This window comes from Herpailurus yagouaroundi, unplaced genomic scaffold (genome assembly GCF_014898765.1).
Source record: "Herpailurus yagouaroundi ecotype Mexico unplaced genomic scaffold, PumYag 100, whole genome shotgun sequence".
Lineage (NCBI taxonomy): Eukaryota > Metazoa > Chordata > Mammalia > Carnivora > Felidae > Herpailurus > Herpailurus yagouaroundi.
Window position 1 is genome coordinate 83,689,523 of NW_024412391.1, and position 19,759 is coordinate 83,709,281.

General features: G+C 34.6%; 1 protein-coding gene across 1 annotated transcript in view; it reads right to left on the reverse strand.

Annotated features, from left to right (window-relative positions):
* The window catches only part of COG5 (component of oligomeric golgi complex 5), a 321,373-nt gene that overhangs the window by 94,200 nt on the left and 207,414 nt on the right, over positions 1-19,759 (reverse strand). The window contains exon 11 of the mRNA XM_040472926.1: positions 5,080-5,161. Within this exon, the coding sequence (XP_040328860.1) occupies positions 5,080-5,161 (82 nt within the window). The remainder of the gene's footprint in view (positions 1-5,079; positions 5,162-19,759) is intronic.

Genomic DNA, 19,759 nt, shown 5'->3' on the forward strand with positions numbered 1-19,759 from the left:
TGTGCTTGCCATCAAATACTGTTTTGTTATTTGGCTATTTGGCAAAAGGTACTGAGTAGGGAAAGAACCTATCACTTTGGCAACAACAGCTTATTTCCTACCAGGGGCTTCTAGACTATGGCACCAGAAAGGGAAAGAGACTCCTCTACCCCTGCCTTCCCCAAGACCAGGAAAACTAAAGCAACTAGAATTCATGGGACAGAATACCAGAGAGAGGACAGGTGCACAAAAAGATTAACTACAGAGATCTGTAAATGGTCCATGCTGAGTACTCAGCAAAACACTACTCAGCATATGTGTGTGAGAAAAGTTCCAGAGTCTGGGGGGAAGAAACCATGCAGGATTAGAAAGAATATACCTGTTACTCACACAAGACTGGGAAGAATGCCTGTTCTTGACAAGCAATCTGGAAAACCTTGTAATTCAGAGTACTAGGTAGAGTACTAAGAAAAGTATTACCTCAGTAGTGGAAAATAATTAGGTCTAGATTAAACACTGCTCAGGTTTTTCTAATAAATCTTAAAAGCAAGATTCAAAAAAACCAAATTGTTTCTAAGTAACTTGATGGTATAGAAGAACAAGAATATTTAAGGAAGACAAAGTATCCAGTACCAAACAATGTAAAATTCGTATCTGGAACCCAATCAAATACTACATAATATGCAGAAAAGTAGGAAAAAACTATCCACAAGAAAATTCAATCAGATCCAGAAGCAAAAGAGATGAATGAATTAACAGATAAGAACATTTCCTTTGTAGCTCAACCTCTACTCTTAATATCTAATGTGATTTATTGGAATAAAGTTTACCTTATACCATTTCTACCAAAAATACGCTAAGTCAACCAATAATAAACAATATTGGAAGGTGCAATTGGTTGAAGGTTTGAAATCTGTCAAGTATGCTAAAGGCTATTTTCTTTGATAAATTCCAGTCACTGAGAGAAGAAATATTCAAAATAGAAACTGAATTTATGCACTACAGAAATAAAATACTGACTATAACAATTCTAAGACTTCAAAACATTTTTAGGTGACTAAGTACACTTTTAATAAATGCCAAAAAACATACCTTGCAACAACTTTTTACATTTTTTTCTTTGATTTTACCTAAAAACTGAGGTTTTCATGAATTTTGTAATTATGCTTACCTATTTTGTAGGTATATTTATACCTTTGCATTTTTTTACTGCTATATTAGTAAATGTATTCCATTAAACATAAGCAGCTTATAATGTGAAAAGTTAAATATTAAAGAAAACTTCATGGTGATAATTGTTTTCATAAAAACCCACTACTTTCATACATGGTATGAGAAACTATTGAAAGGCTACATTTAGATAATAATACATCTGATTGTTTGAAAAAACCACCTCCTAAAATAATTCATAAATTTTAAAATTCAAACAAACATGTCAGCCTCAAAATGCTCATTTAGTGGGTAAACTGTTAACAATTACTGAATCAAAGGTATAGATATATAGATGCTTCTTCACTACTACTTTTCTGTGTTTGGAAAGATAAGCAGGCAGCTAAAATACTGCTTATGGAGAAATATGCAGCATAAACACTCAAATCAGAAAAGGAAGGTTTGAATCAATAATCTCAACTTAACCTTAATAAACAAGAAAATGAGAAAATCAAATCCAAAGCAAAGCAAATATAAATAGTAAAAACAAAAGCAGAAATCAGTGAAAGTGAAAATAGAAAACAGAAAAATCAATGAAACTGAATGTTGGTTTCTGAGAAGATAAATAAAATCAATAAACCTCTAGATGTAATTATTAGGAAAAAAAGAAGAAACTAATGGTATCAGGGATGAGGTACTGAACATCACATCAGATTGCACATACATTCAAAGGGTAATAAGGAAGCATTATATGCAACTTTATGCCAATAAATTAGAAAACTTCAGTGAACTGGAAAAGTTCTCTGAAAAGACATAAACTACCAAAGCTTACCCAAGAAGAAATAAATGGAATAATCCCTTATCTAAGAAAGAAGTTGAGGGGCGCCTGGGTGGCGCAGTCGGTTAAGCGTCCGACTTCAGCCAGGTCACGATCTCGCGGTCTGTGAGTTCGAGCCCCGCGTCAGGCTCTGGGCTGATGGCTCAGAGCCTGGAGCCTGTTTCCGATTCTGTGTCTCCCTCTCTCTCTGCCCCTCCCCCGTTCATGCTCTGTCTCTCTCTGTCCCAAAAAAAAAATAAATAAACGTTGAAAAAAAAAATTAAAAAAAAAAAAAAAAAAAAAAAAGAAAGAAGTTGAATTTGTACTTAAAACCTTCCTACAAAGAAAACTCCAGACCCAGATGACTTCCTTGGTAAATTCTACCAAACATTTAAAGAAGAAATAATGCCAATTTTACATAAACTGCTTGAGAAAACTCAAGAGGATGAAATACTTCTTAACTTATTCTCTGAAGTTAGCATTAGCCTGATACCCACACTAGAAAAAGACATAAAGAAAACAAAGGATCAATATTAAACACACCCAAATACTTACACTTATTTTTATCAAATTGTATTTCTATATTCTAATAATGAACAGTTGAAAGTAAGCTTTTAAAAACACAATTTATAATAGCATCAAAATGTATGAAATAGTAATACATTTAAGAAAAGATGTGCTAGACAAGCACACTAAAAACTATATAGCATTGATAAAGAGAAAATATAAAAGACCTAGATCAATGGGAAGATATATCACACTCATGGATCAAAAGACATGAATTCATCACAAAATGATCTGTAGGTTCATTATGTAATCCTACTCAAAATCTCAGGAAACATTTTTGGAGGAACAACAGCTTGATTCTGAAATATATATAAAAATGCAAAGGGCCTAGAGTAACAAAAATTACTTTGATAAATTAGATAAAATAGAAAAAATTACACATTAGTGATTACAAACACAGATACACCAAAAAAAAAAAAAAAAAAAAAAAGGAAAAACCAGACTCCAGAAATAGTCTTACACATATATAACCAAGTGATTTTTCTGCAAGAGTGCCAGGTCAGTCAGTAGGCAGAATATGATCTTCCCGATCTATATTCAAAGAAATACCCTTTACCTTATCTCATACCATATGCAAAAAATTAACTTCAAAAGAACTTAGTAAACCTTCCAGACAAAAATACAGGGGCAAGTACTTCTGGTCTTGGGTTAGACAAAGATTTCTTAAGTCAAGAAATAAAACAAAACAAAACAAAAACCCCAGAAATTATAAAAGAAAAATGGATAACTTGGACTTTATCAAAATTAACTTTTATCATGTGGAAGACACTGTTAAGAAAATGAAAAGGCAAATCACAAAGGAAATACATTTGCAAAACATACATCTGAGAAAGGACTTTGAATCTAGAATATATAAAGCTCTCTTAACACTTAATAAGAGAATAAGCAATAATTAAAAAATAAAAATCCAACCATTTTTTTAAAAGCCAATAATTTTGACAAACACGTGAGCAAAGAAGCTATACAAATACCTAATGAGCATGTGAAAATATGGTCATCATTAAGTCTTTAAGCTAGTGGAAGTTAAAACCACAATGAAAATCTCACTATGCATTCACAAGGATGACCAATATAAAAAATGACTGATAATATCATGGATTGATAAGGATATAGAGCAACTGGAATTACCAAACATTGTTGATGGGAATGTAAAATGGTACATCCATACTGGAAAATAGCTTAGCAGTCATTTACAAAGTTAAACATATACTTATAAAATGATCAGACAATTACACTCATATATTTACCCAAGAATGAAGACATAGGTCTACAAAAACCTTCTACGTGAACAATAGCAGTAGCTTTATTCATAATAACTCCAAACTGCAACAATCTAGTTGTCTCCCAATTGGGGAATGGATAAACAAATAGTTCTATAATGTATATACTGTAATATTAATTAGCAATAAAAGGGACTATTGATATGTGCGACAACATGGATGAATCTTACAATAACTATGCTGATATGAAAGAACATAGCCTATATGATACTAGTTTTACAAAAGTCTAGGAAAAGCTTTTACTGACAGACAGCTGATCATCAGTTGCCAGGAGCCAAGAGGCGGGAGTTAGGTGATTACAAAAGTACATGAGGGAAACTTGGGGGGTGATGGAAGTGTTTCGTATCTTAATTGTCATGGTGGGTAAAAGGATAGAAACGACTGTCAAAATGCATAGAATTTTCTTACAATTGGTGACTTTTACTGTATATAAGTTATATCTCAAAAAAGTTGACCAAAATAGATACCTAACACAGGGAGACACACAGCATTCTTTGAATAGTGTAATTTGTAAAAGTAAATAGAGTCAATCAGTCCTAAATACACGCTTTGCATAAGTTCTATTTGGGCACACACGAATGAAGACCTCCCCTGTGGTGACTGCCTTGCTGCATAGTTCCTCAGAAACAGAAGTAGAGAAGCAAAGTAGTGTGGTTTATTCAACTCTGGCTTGCCGGTGACTAAACAATGTTAACATCTACTAGGTACTTTCATAACATATGTAAATAAAAATTTACACAGAAACTCCAAAACCCTTTTTACATTCAGTGATTAGGCAGTGCCATTATTTCATGATCAAAAAATATAAATAAATAAATAATAAACAAATTTTGGGGATCATGTTTGAATAACCAACTTTAAATTCATGATGAAGGTATTTCATCTGTTCACTCATCAAATCCTCATTTTTAATAATAAAATAACTATGAAGTCTTAGTATTTTGGTATCTTTTAGTTAGAAAATAATTCTATAAGCATCAAATAAATTCTTCAACATTAACTTCTTTATACCCTTTATACAGGAAAACTTCAGAGTTCCTCTTTGTTTGAATTATGGAGAATTCACTCATTCTTCTGGAGAATTTTAATCCACATACTAATTATAAAAATATTAAGAAATTAACTTATTGCTTATAAATCTGAATATATGGCTAGCATAAGAAATGACAATTAGTCAATGAGTTTTACAAACATGTGTTTTATAAACCAATAAAGCAAAACTTCTAGACATTAAATTTTGAAGTGGAAAATGCTGAAATGAAATTGTACAATAAATAGCATACTTACAATCTGTTGCCACGCGAAACTGAGAAGAAAGTGCTTGAGTAACTGAATTCCAAAAAGTGTACAAAATTTCAGATTGTCCATCCTGTGACCCAAAAAAAGGGATGTATTCATTAATTATTAAAAATTGTAATGGAGCGGGGCCTGGGTGGTTCAGTCAGTTAAGCATTTGACTCTTGGTTTCACTCAGGTCATGATCTCACAGTCCGTGAGTTCGAGCCCCACATGGGGCTCTGTGCTGACAGCATGGAGCCTGCCTGGGATTCTCTCTCTCCCTCTCTCTCTGCCCCTCCTCTGCTCTCTCTGTCTCTCAAAATAAATAAACTTAAAAAATACTGTAATGGATAAGAAGACATGACATTAAACATTTATTCCAAATGTATTTTTTATTCCAAATGTATTTAAGTGGAATTTTCTAAACTATCTAACTATCAAACAATGGCATTAGTAGGTAACTAAACAGGAACATATCTGACTCAAATCATGTCTCATGTTCAAGTAGTGAGCCATCATCCTTCTCTGCTACTTACCGGCTATATGAGCCTGGGCAAGTTTCATCATTCTGAGCCTCCTTCTATCTGCTGCCAAACGGTGATGACAACAGTACCTACATTTCATTGCAGTATTATTATAATAAGGGTTAAAAAAGTTTATAAAAGTAAAGTGTTGGGACAGTCCCTGACATATAATAAGCCCACAATGAATTTAGTTATTTATTATTACAATTATATTACCATCTTCCTTATAGATATAGAAGATAACTGTGTGACCATAACAAAATGATGAAGAAAAGCAAGCTTAGACCAGGAATGACCCCCCCCACCCCGCCCAGAAAAGGATTCACCAATTACAAGAGAGTACTGCCTAAAGTATAGATAGATAGTTAAAAAAGTTTTTTTAAGTCACAGGAATTACTACTACTCAGCACAATACTTCACTCAACTTTGAATGTTTTAGAAAGTAATTACTAAAAAGAGAAACATTAGTTCAAGTATAATTTGTTAAAATGAGACAAAGTACTTTAATACTCTTAAAACAGATCACACTTCTAGAAGTTTCGCCAAGTACTTTTAAGGTATTTCTATAGGTGTGGTGTATATCAAGTTGCCAATATTCTAATTCCGAAGTACAAAAATGCAATTCATATGGTTAGCCCTAATAACAAAAATAAAATATACCTAATATTCAAATATGTCCTACAAAATGAGAAAACTCTTTAATTCTATTTTAGTTTTGTACTTGCAACAAGTAAAATTCCAGTTTGCAAAGATATAAACTTAAAAAAAGTTACCAAATGAAAAGTACCGATTTTCTCACTTTTGTACCTACACACATTTTGGTGTTCAATATTGGTTTCTTTTTTAATGTGAATTTGCTTTGAATTCAACTGTGTACTGTGTATCATTAAAAAAGCAAATCAACTAATTGTTCATTTCTTACATAATGATCAGAAAATATATTCAGATTCCCAAGATTTTATGTAGTATGTATATTATGTAGTATGTGTATCGTATATTATGCACTTTAAAGTAAATGTTTTTATATAAAAAAAAACTTTTATAACACAAGACATAAACAGAATGAAGGACATAGGCATGTGATAATCTCAACTGATGCACACTAAAACATGTGACAAAATTCAATAGCCTTTCATGATAAAAATCACTAAAAAACCTAGGAACAGAAAATTACCTCAACATAATAAAGGCCATATATGAAAAGCCCAGACAGAATAGCAAAATGGTGAAAAACTGAAAGCTTTTCCTCTAAAGAAAATCTGATGATTATAGATCTACTTCTGCACACATATACGTACCCCTAGGAAAGAAAATTTAGGTCAATCTTACTTAAGAATACAAATACAAGGGGTGCCTGGGTGGGTCAGTCAGTTAAGCATCCGACTTCGGCTCAGGTCATGATCTCACAGTTTATGAGTTGAAGCTCCGTTTTGGGCTCTGTGCTGACAGCTCAGAGCCAGGAGCCTCCTTTGGATTCTGTGTCTCCCTCTCTCTCTGCTCCTTCCTTACTCATACTCTGCCTCTCTCTCTAATAAACATTAAAAAAAATTCTTTTAAATACAAATATGAAATTCTCAGATATGAAAGCAAATTGATTTCAATAGATTATTAAAACAATTATTTGAATTATCTAAATAAGTGGATTGAGGTCTGCAATGCATCATTTAATATTAGGAAATCTATTAATAGCTCAATGTCTCTAATAAGGAAATCTACAGAATAATTTAGCTAAGTGAATTCAAGGCAATTAATACCCTTTAATTTGTTAAAATACTTAATACCCAGTCCTCATTTTTTAAAAATTCATAGAAAACAACACATAAAATTGTGGTAAAAAACAGATTTACTCTTAACTATTTTTAAGTGTAGAGCAGTAATAAGTGCATCTAGAACTTTTTCATCTTGCCAAACTGAAATGCTATACCGATAGAATTCCCCTTTCCTCTCTACCCCCAGCCCCTAGCAACCAACAATCGACTTTAATTTTCTAAGCATGTAACTACTTTAGTATACCTCATATTAAGTGGAATCATGGGTCTTTTATGATTGTTTTATTTACATAATGTCCTCAAGTTTTATCCATGTTGTAGCATGTGACAGGGCTTCCTTCTTTTTTAAGGCTGAATAATATTCGTGTGAGTGTGTGAGTGTGTGTGTGTGACAGAGATTCTCTTTATTCATCCGTGGATGGACACTAAGATTGCTTCTATCACTTGGCTATTATGAATAAGGCTGCAGTGAACACAGGTGAGCAGATACCTCTTCAAGATCCTGTTTTCAGTTTTTCTGGATATACATTTTTCAGAAGTCAGATAGCTAGATCATATGGTAATTCTATTTTTAAATTTCTGAGGAACTTTCCGTACTATTTTTCTCAGCAGCTGTACCATTTTACATTTCCATCAATGGTGCACAGGGGTTCCAATTTCTCCACATCCTCATTAATACTGTTTTCTAATGAGTACAATATGATATCTCATTATTTTGATTTGCATTTCCTGATGGTCAGTGATGCAGAACATCTTTTTACATGCTTGTTGGCTATTTGTATGCAATCTTTGGAGAATATGTATTCAAGTCCTTTACACATTTTTTAAACAGAGTTTTGTTGTTGTGCAGTTGTGGGAATTCTTGATATATTCTGGACATCAATCCCTTATCTGATATATGGCTTACAAGTATTTTCTCCTATTCTGGATGTTGCATTTTCACTCTGTTGATTGTTTCCTTTGTCACACAAGTTTTGAAGTGTGATAAAGTCCCACTGGTCTATTTTTGCTTTTGCTGCCTGTGATTTGGGTGTCTTATGCACAAAATCATTGCCAAATCCAATTTTACGAAGCTTCCCCCCTATGTTTTCTTTCAGGGGTTTTATTTAGGTTTTACATTTAGGACTTTAATTCATTTTGAATTAATTTTTGTATATGGTCAAAGGTCAAGGTCCCATTTTTTTTCTTTTGCACATGGATATCCAGTTTTTCTCCGCATGGTTTGTTGAAGAGACTAGTAATGGAAAATTTGTGTGACCCTTTTATTCTGTATTCCACTGTTTGTTTTGTTTTACCTGAAGTTAATACTGTCACTATTGCTTTCACTTGAGAAATATTTCTCAATTTGTTTTTATTCTATGCTGTTAGCTTTTGATGTGGCTCTTATAAATAACATGTATTTTATTGTTAAATATAATTTTTGTTTTTTAGTAAGAAAATATAAACCAAGTATGTTTACCTAATAGGTTGTTCTTGCTTTTATCATTTCATTTTATGCTTTCTTTGTATTTCCTTTGTTTTCTGTATTTGTTCTGTGGATTATTTTTGCTTGCTTTTATCTCCCCTAGACTTCTCTTGTATTTCTTTCAGATATGTTGTCATTGCTACAATTAACCATAAATTCCTTTGAGGGAAATAATTTTAGAATTATTGAAACCGATTTCTAGAAAGAGCAGAACATTTTCAAGGCCTTAGAGAATTGTAAAATAAACAAGAAAATTCTAACTCCTTGACACAGCCTTTTTGTCTGTTTTACCATTGCAATTTCGGCACTGAGAATGTCACCCAGACATAAAAGACACACAATAAATATTTACTGAAAGAGTGATATTGAAATATTTATTCAAAGTCTCATAAGAAGGCTATCTTAGTCCCTTTCCAGAGAGAAAACAAAAGCTCAAAAAGATATGGTGACCTGCTTACAATGAAACAGAAAGTAGCAGAACCGAGATTTGATCTAAGGTCTGTTTGATACATTAAAAGTATTATCCTCCCTTAACTTGACTTACAAAGCCATTATGACTTGGGTTTTCTCAGCCTATTTCTTGTTTCACACCACTGAGGTCAAAGATTCAACCATACTCAAATTCTTTCAGGTTCTTGAAGGCTCTTTTTCAGTCTCTCTTAGTTATCACCTTTTAAAACCTGCACCTTCTTCAGAGTTCAGTTTAGGTATCTCATCTCTTGGTTCCCCTAGGTTTGACACACTCTGTTATAAACTTCTATAGCATCCCATATTCCCCATCATAAGAGATTTCACTATGTAAGTAAAGGAACAGAGTAGTGATTAAGAAGAGGAACTCTGGAGCCAGAATAATGAGGTTAAAATCGTGACTCTAACACTGACTGTGACTGTGGATAAGTTACTTAATTTCTCTATACGTCAGTATCCTCATCTACAAAATGGAAACCCATTTCATACATTTATCATGAAGATTAAATGGGTTAATTATGATGAAGTGCTTAAAATAGTCCCTGGCATAGTAGGCATTATATGAATACCTGTAAATATTGCTAACTCTATTTGTAAAACATAATCAAAATAACTAATATATCTCTTTAGTATCTCCAGTGACTGCCACATAATAGTATCCACTATTGTTGTGGTGGTTAATTTTATGAGTCACCTTGACTGGCTATTGGGTACCCTAGGTATTTGGTCAACATAATTCTGGTTGTCTTTCAGGGTGTTTCTGGATGAATTTAACAGTTGAATGCGTAGACTCAGTGAATGCCCTCTCTAATGTGGGTGGGCCTCATCCAAACAGTTGGAAGGCCTGAGGAGATGAGAAAAGGCTAAGACAGAATTCCTTCGGTCTTTCTTCAAGGTGGAATATCAGGGTTTTTTTTTCTTTTTTCTTTTTTCCTGCTTTATGACTCAAACTGAAAGAGTGGCTCTTCCTGGGTCTTGAGCCTGCAGACCTTTGGGCCAGAACTATACTATTGGCTCTCCTCAGTCTTAAGCCTTTGGATTCAGAGTGGACCTACACCATCAGTTCTTCTGGGTCTTCAGCTTACTGACTGAGATGTTAGGACTTACCAGCCTCCAAAATGGTGTTAGTCATGTCTTCATAATGAATCTTTCTCTTTCTGTGTGTGTTTGAGTGTGTCAGTGTGAGTGTGTGAGTGTGTGTGTGTGTGTGTGTGTGTGTGTGTGTGTGTGTGTATCTCTTATTGATTCTGTTTCCCTGGACAACACTTATACGACTTTTGGGGGGAAAAAATCAATCAATTAATCAGTCAATTCTTAGGACTTGTCATACTAAAAACTAGAGTCAGTTACCAAAGATGTATACTAAAAAGCATTAGCAATTGTTGGAACAATAAAGGACAAGAAAAGTGCTTAAAAAAGATGAAAGAAGATGAGGTGGATTCAGAAGGATGGGAAAATTGTAGGAGATAATAATGAAAATGTAGGTTTGAGGATAGGATATTACAACAAAGAGATTTGTATATATGCGTATATACACTTCTGTATATGTATATGATGTACATATATACACATATATTATACAATTCTGCCAAAATATAAAGAGATGTTAATTTTATTTATCAAAGAATTATCAACAATTTTATTGTCAAAGCCACAATATATTAAAAATATAACTACCTGCAAAAAATAGGAAAATATAAAGATACATAAAAAATCATTTTATTGGGGAGTCTGGGTGGCTCAGTCAGTTAAATATCTGACTTGGGCTCAGGTCATGATCTCACGGTTCGTGGGTTCAAGCCCTGTTCTGGGCTCTGTGCTGACAGCTCAGAGACTGGAACCTGCTTCCAATTCTGTCTCTCCCTCTCTCTCTGCCCGTCCCCTACTTGTAGTCTGCCTCTCTCTCTTTCAAAAATAAACATTAAAAATTTTTTTTAAATCATTTTATTTACACTTTCAAATCAAATTAGCATGTTACATAATTGCTCCTAAGTATGTTGAAACAAAATTAATTCTACTAGATTGCAATAATTCAACTAGACTGCCACTGAAAGGTATTTGATATTAATCTATTTACAACCTACATCCAATACCATCTTACTTTTTTCGTCCATTTGGGCTGCTGTAACAAAAATACCATAAATGGGGTGACTTACAAACACCACAAATGTTTTTCTCACAGTTCTAGAGGCGGGAAGTCCAAGACCAAAGTCCTGGCAGATTTGGTGTCAAAGTGAAGACCTTGTTCCTTACAAATGCTATGTTTTCACTGTAACCTGACATGGTAGAAGAGAGGAGCTAACTCTCTGGGGTTTCTTTTACTATGAAGGCTCTATCTACCCTCATGACCTAATCACCCCCTAAAGGCACCCCCTGCTAAGAGAATCACCAGAGGGGTAGGATTTCAAATATGACTTTTAGGGGTACACAAACATTCAGACCATAGCACTTTCATTAATTTTAATGCAATCATGTTATCAGATCAATTTTGGGAAATGTTTGCAACTTAAAACAACTCTTGGCCTATTTCTTAGTTATAAATAGAAATAATATTACAATTCTCAAATTTCAAAAAGAATGACAGATCTTTGGCTGAGACCAATAAGCTGAAAATAAAACAAAATTCAGATGTATTTTAAAAACATAAATAATAAAAGGGTGCCTGGCCATCTCAGTCAATGATGCATGCGACTCTTAATCTCAGGTTCATGAGTTCAAGCCCCATGATGGGCATGGAACCTACTTTAAAAAAAATTAAATACACACACACACACACACACACACACACACACACACACGTATAATATACAGGAATTCTAAAATATTTATGCTTGGATGAATCTGTTATTTATAATTACAGCTTGGTCTTTGCTTTTGTCATTAATTTTGACCTCATTAAATAAATATACAGAGAGAAACTTAGAATGACAATACTTGAACAAAACTGATTTCAAAGCAGATATTATTCACTTTATCTTTATAACATGGAACCTACCATGGATTTTCTTGCTAAAATGTATTTGATAGAATCTTATCGCACACAGTTATAAGGTCTAATCCTTCAAACAAATGTTCTCACATTAGTTGTAGTAAAAGGGTATGGGCTCTGAAATAAGATAACCTTGATTTATACCAAGGTATGCCATTTATTGGCTCTGTAACCTTGGGCAGGTCCTTCATCTTTCTGAGCTTATAAGCTATGTAAGCAACAGGCAAAATAACAATTTATAGAATTTACTTTAATGAAGAGTCAGGATATCTTGGACTAGACTCCAAGGAAGATTGGAATTCACCATACAGATGGCAAGAAGAGATGAGAAGAGAGCATTCCAGAAAGAAGGATGCACAGAGCATAAAGATGTGAAAAGAATTTTTTTTGAAGATTTAAAAATTTTTAAGTAATCTCTATACCCAGGATGGGGCTCAAACTCACAACCGTGAGATCAAGAGTCCCATGCTCTTCCAACTGAGCCAGTCAGGCACCCCATGAAAAGCACACTCTCTTCTGAATGCATTTTGAGCATTCAGGGTAAATGGAAGTGGTAAGGATAGAAAGTAAGATAAGAATCAGATCAAGAAGTATCTTAATTTATCATATAGATACCAGTGAAATATTTAAGGATTTTAATGAGAGTATACCATGATTAAACTTGTGTTTTAGGTAAATCACTCTGATAATAATGAACAGTATGTGGGATGGTGGCAAGCCCGCAGGGAAGATCAGTTATGAATTTGCTGAAAAAATACGGGTGAAAGGGAGTTTACCATGGCAGCAGGAAAAGTGATGGGGCTTGATGAGCAATCAAATATATTTATGAAGAACTAGAACTAGATATATTTCTAGAGGACAAGGAAGATGGGAGATTGATCAAACAAAATGGAATTTTAGAAGGGGCAGCAGGTGGGCAAAGAAAGATTAGCTCATTTAGATTTCTGCTTCTAGAACCTGTGGAGCATCCAAGTGAAGACTATGTAAGCTAGTAAAGAATCTCTTGCTTAAGAACAAGATCTAAGCTGAGGAAATAGATTTAGGTGTTCTCAGCATTTGGAGGTTGTAGAAACTGTTAGCATGTGTGAGCTTTTCTACTGATTGCAGGTAGCGTAGAAGGAAAAAGTGTTGAGGACAGGACCCAGAAGAACAATATTATTTGAAGGCTGGCAGAACAAATTATCCAGAATGGAGAGAAAAGAGTAGGTGCATACAGTTACCCCCCCCCCAAAAAAAAGACTGGTCACAAGTTAGTAATTGCTGAAGCTGGATGATTTGCCAGTCACTGTCCTGTACTTTGGTCTCTACTTTGGTGTATGCTTGAAATTTTACAATTAAAACATTTCAAAAGGAGGGGTAGGTGCAGGAAGAAGAGTCAGTGAAGGATTCTGAAGAGATACAGTATCTGTGAAGGAGGAAAGCATTAAGCAGAAGAAGCAGTTATTACCTTGGAGGAGTGAACTGAGAAGAAGGATTTAGTAGTTGGGTCACCAGAATGAATTTAGGAAGAACTGTTTGAATGCAGAAGCTTGATTTCAGTGTTTGTTTGTTTCATTTTTATTAAAAAAATTTTTTATGTTTATTTTTGGGAGAGAGACAGAGCAGGGGGAGGCGCAGAGAAAGAGGGAGACACAGAATCAGAAATAGGTTGCAGGCTCTGAGCTGGTAGCACAGAGCCCAATGAGGGGCTTGAACTCACGAACCAGAAGATCATGACCTGAGCTGAAGTCGGAAGCTTAACCAACTGAGCCACCCAGGTGCCCCTTGATTTCAGTGGGTTTGAGCGAAACGGAAATAAGAAAGTAGACACACAAAGTAGCTTACTAAACCCAGGCATGAAAGGAAAAAAAAAATACTTAGATGGAGATACAGAACGAAGGATTTCATTTTAATTTTGGTTTTAAATGATAGGGCCTTGAAGAAGTAGCCAAGAAAGGCTGCCATGGGAGAAGTCAGAGAATGTTCTAGAAGAGGGTAAGATGTAGAATATAAAACAAAAGTTGAGAGATAAGTCTGAGGAAAAAAAAAGATACAATCCAACTCAATCCTTGAGACAAAAACAGAGTGATGATCAGTGCACATGCAGAGTTCACAAGTTGGTGTGCTTACTGAGAGAAGGTCAGAAGGAAGCAGAGGGCATTAAGATCAAAAAAGAAGAGAAAGTAAAAGGTTTAGCAAAAATTCTGAGCCAGAGATCTCTGTAGAGGGATCATGTTGTGAATAAGAAAACCTACAGACTTGATCAAAGAAACCAAATATATATGAAGTTTAAATTAGTTCTTAATCATCTACTGGATTCAAAGCAGAGGGATTGTGGTGAAGCAAATACAAGGCAAAGAAAAAAAAATTCTTCTACTGGAAAATAGCCTTCAGGGAGAAATATTTACTGCGTCGATTACGAAAGACAGACACAAATTCAACAGGGACTTCAAGATGAACACCACACAGCAAAATGAGAAAGCCTACACAAAAAAAACAATTTCAGTTGAAGTCAAAATGTTGGCTTTTATATGCACATTGTTCAGAGAAAAAGAACAATATTCTTGGTACAATCTTTTTGTTTTTACAAATAGGGGATTAGACTAAAGTAGTAGTGGGAGACAGTGAAAAGTAGTCAGATTTCAGATACCTTTTGAAGACGAACAGATAGGACCTGACATAAAATATACAGTTAAACAGAAAGACTATATACAAAACATTAACAGAGATGATCTCTGGGTGAAAGGATTAAATATGGTGACTTCTTCATTCTTTTTAATGTTTTGGAGGGGTAATTAGATAATCTGACTCATTCTCAACAGAAGAATAAATTCTTGGTGTAAAATATTCAATACTGAAATACATACAGCAAAAAATTGCAAGTTCCTCTTCAAACTCAAATCCCACACTCTGCCCTAGAGAGTATCACTAAACTACAGTGAAAAGGGGTTTTAAAAGCCCTTTCTATACAGTTTATTGCAGTGTTTCTCAACTTTTTTTCTTTATCATCCTCCAAGGAGAAAGCTAAATAACTGCATACAAATATATAATGCATATATTATGCTTATATAAGTATAATGTACTTATTAAATTAAATTTAATTTACTCACTAATAAGAGAAATTAAATACTAAGGAATAAGATTTTGTAGGGCAGGGTTGAACTCTAGAGGCCACAAGCCATTATAGTATCTAAGGTTTTTTGTGCCTCCCCATTCCCCATAAAACAAAACAAAACAAAACAGAACTATTTCTTCCTCTTGGGATCAATATTGCCCTCATTGAGAATGCATAGTTTACTGGCATTTAAAATTTCAAATATATCTACTATGAATCATCCTTTCCTTAAAACTGGTCCCTTGGTTTCTGCTGCCATATTCTCTTTGGTTTCATCTAAGATACTCATTGCCTCCTCTGTTACTGTGTTTCCCAAATTCACTGAATGGAAAATATTTTTTTTTTTAATTTTTTTTCAACGTTTATTTATTTTTGGGAGAGAGAGAGAGAGAGACAGAGCATGAACGGGGGAGGGGCAGAGAGAGAGGGAGACACAGAATCGGAAACAGGCTCCAGGCTCTGAGCCATCAGCCCAGAGCCCGACGCGGGGCTCGAACTCACGGACCGCGAGATCGTGACCTGGCTGAAGTCGGACGCTTAACCGACTGCGCCACCCAGGCGCCCCGGAAAATATTTTTTGATACGCGCTGGAAAATATGTTTCCTTATTTAAAATTACACCAGTACTACAGTATTAAGATATACATGATATATGAAACCGTTTAAAGGATAAGATCTTTTAAACGCATGGGTAGAAATTATAACTATCTTTTTCCATGTTGCACTGCTTATACCACTTAGGAAAATAGGGTTCTATATGAATTTTAGAAGGTGAATTTTCTTTGGACTCTGGTCTAGGTACAGGTCTTTTCTCTCTGTAGCCATTTTCATCCATTATCATGGCTTTGATTGCCATGTATGAGCTGATGTCTCTCAAATTTATGTCTCTAGCCCAGGTCTCTCTTCTGAGCTTCAGTTCCACATATAAATTGCCTACCTGACATCTTCATTTGGATATCACATGAACACCTGGATACAGAGCTCATCATCTTTCCTCTTAAATATGCTTCTCAGTTTATGCTCCTAAATGAAATCACTCCTATCTCTCAGAACCCTTGTCTAACCAGAACGTTTGGTGTCATCTTACCATTTCTAATCTATTACTAAGATGTACCAGTTTTATCACCTAAATAATTCTCAAGTCAGCCCATTTCTCTCCATCTTCACCACCATCAACGTTAATCATTGTTACAGGCTGAATTATTTCTCCATAAAATTCTTATGCTGGAGTCCTAAGCATCCCATACCTCAGAATGTGATCATACTGGGAGATAATGCATTTAAAGAATTAAGTTAAATGGGGTCATTAGGATGGACCCTCATCCAATACAACTGGTATCTTTATAAGAAGAGGATATCTGAACACAGGAAGACACAGAAGGAAGATGATCTGAAGACACAGGAAGAGGACGGCCATTTATATGCCAAAATGAGAGGCCTGGAACAAAAAGAGGTCCTTCCCCAACGGCTCTCAGATGGAACCAACTCTGCCAAACATCACGATATCAGACTTCTAGCCCCCAGGTGTGAGAAAATCAATTTTTGTTGTTGTTGTTGTTAAGCCATTCAGTTTGTGGAACTTTATTACAGCGGTCCTAGGAAACTAATACAACCCTCATTACATCCTTCTGAATTCGGGCAACAGGCCACCTTTCACTAGAGTTGGCTCCCTCTAATCTATACCCCACGGTGCAATTAAGATCAAAATTAAAAACCATATATGAGGGGCACCTGGGTGACCCAGTTGGATAAGCATCCGATTTTGGCTCAAGTTATGACCTCATGGTTCATGAGTTTGAGGCCCATGTCAGGCTCTGCACTGACCCTGCATAACCTGCTTGGGATTCCCTCCTGCTCCTTCCCTTCCTCTCTCTCCCTCCCTCCCCACCGCCATTCCCTGCTCGCACTCTCTCTTTCAAAATAAATAAATTTCTAAAAATCTGTAAAAAAATTTAAAAACCTACAAGTATGAATCATGTCACTTGGGCTTAAAATAAAAGTTTAAAATCTGTAAAATAGCACATAAATCTCTTCTAGGCACTCTAACCACATTATGAAATACTCTTCCCCCTCCAGCTATACTGGACTTCTATCGATTCCTAAAAACTATGTTTCATTCTTTTTGCATACTTCTCCCTTTCACTGAGCCAACTTACCAGTAACACCTAAGCTTTTTAAAATTCATTTAATGAGACCACATTACGTATTTTCATAGACCCTGAAGGTCTTTTTGTAAGCTATCACAAAACCATAAATGATCATTTATACAATTGTTTGCTTAATGTGTATTTCGCTAACTAGTACCTGATTCTGTTCTGTTCATTCTAATAAACAGAATCCTATCCGATCCCTAACACAGTACCTGGAATATGGAATATGGCAGGTATTCAGTAACAATTTAATAAAGAACTTAGACATACTCCATTTTCCTAATATTCTGAAATATTTTACTATAATCTTAACAGAAATTGTTTGCTAATAAATGTGTGCTGTGCTGACACAACTATTTAAAGAGCTACTAAAAACTGCCATTTCATTTCTTCTTCACTTTGAGGAAATAATGAGATTCCATAAAAGATATATATGTTCCTATAGTTAAAGGGCTCCTCTCAATGCAAAAATTTGTTTTCACAGAAATATGATCTAAAATAAATAACTGAAAACTTTTCAGACTCTACCAAAAAACAATTTCATTAGATCTTTTAAAATCAGATCTCTTTAAAAGTTTTATTATGAAGTTTATTATGTCTTAGATAAATTATACTGTAAGAAAATATATATTTTACTATGGACTTCAGTTGTGGTGTTATTTATGTATCCTTCCCTCCCCCAAAATGTAAACAAATGCCTAAATTCTTTTATAGTCATTTAAATTAGTACCAATATGACTATGAATATCCAAACATTCACATTCATTATTCATTTTTTTCTCACAGACATGTACATATACACAAAAGCATGCATCTTAACAATATACTTAAACACCGATTAATACTGAAATTCAGATCCTTAAAGATCTTTAGTGTCTGTTGTTAAATAAAAGAGAGAAATATAAATTAAAGTGAAATAATATAATGCTTGCCTTAAAATATCAGATTAATATGCCATGGTTAAATCCTCTCTAGTCAACAGAAATAGTAAATTAAGTAATGTACTATATGAAATTACTTTTCAAGTATCTAGCTCTTATTTTCTATTTCTTTCCCATCTTTGTATCTACTAAAGATTAAGGCAAATATTTGCCATTTTCCTTCTTCCAAAAGCAGAAAAGCAAGAATAGAAAAACTCATGCCAGTGTTATTTTTAAAAACCAAGAGATTCAGTGACATCAGATGGTAGAATAGGAAGACTCATCTCTTCCTCACCCACAAAAACACTGACTTAATAGCAATATATGGTCCAAAAGTCCTCTACTAGTTAAGAAGTACAGTACCAGAAACCAGTTAAGAAGTCAGAGTACCACACATGAGATCAAAGCCAAGAACAGAAGCCTTGAAATGGCACAAAAAGTCATTTCGTTTCAATCATGCCAGTTCTTCTCTGAAGCTAACACAGCTCAGAACTGGGAGGAAAATTCCAACTTGCAGCTTCTCCCTTGAGAGGCAAGAGAAAAGTGGAATGTACATGACCCTGAATGTATAACACCCTGAAAAGTCCATTAAAAAAAAACCCAACTATTAATGGTTCAATATCCATAAATCAATCATTATGATACATCACAATAATAAAAGAAAGGATAAGAACCACATGATCCTCTCAGTAGATGCAAAGAAAGCATCTGACAAAATACAGCATCCTTTCTTGATGAAAACCCTCAAGAAAGTAGGGATAGAAGGATCATACCTTAAGGTCATAAAAGCCATATATGAAAGACCCACTGCCAAGATCATCCTCAATGGGGAAAATCTGAGAGCTTTCCCCCTAAGGTCAAGAACAAAACAAGGATGTCCACTCTCACCACTATTATTTAACACAGTGTTGGAAGTCCTAGCCTCAGCAACCAGACAACACAAAGAAATAAAACACATGCAAATTGGCATGGAAGTCAAACTCTCACTCTTCACAGATGACATGATACTCTATGTGGAAAACCCCCCAAAAAAATGCCACCAAAAAACTACTAGAACTGATACATGAATTCAGCAAAGTTGCAGGATATAAAATCAATTGGTTACATTTCTTTACACCAGTAATGAAGCAGCAGAAAGAGAAATCAAAGAACTGATCCCATTTACAGCTGCACCCAAAACTATAAAATACCTAGGAATAAACCTAACCAAAGAAGTGAAAAATCTATACACTGAAAACTATAGAAAGCTTATGAAAGACATTGAAGAAGACACAGAAAAGAAGGAAAAACATTCCATGCTCATGGATTGGA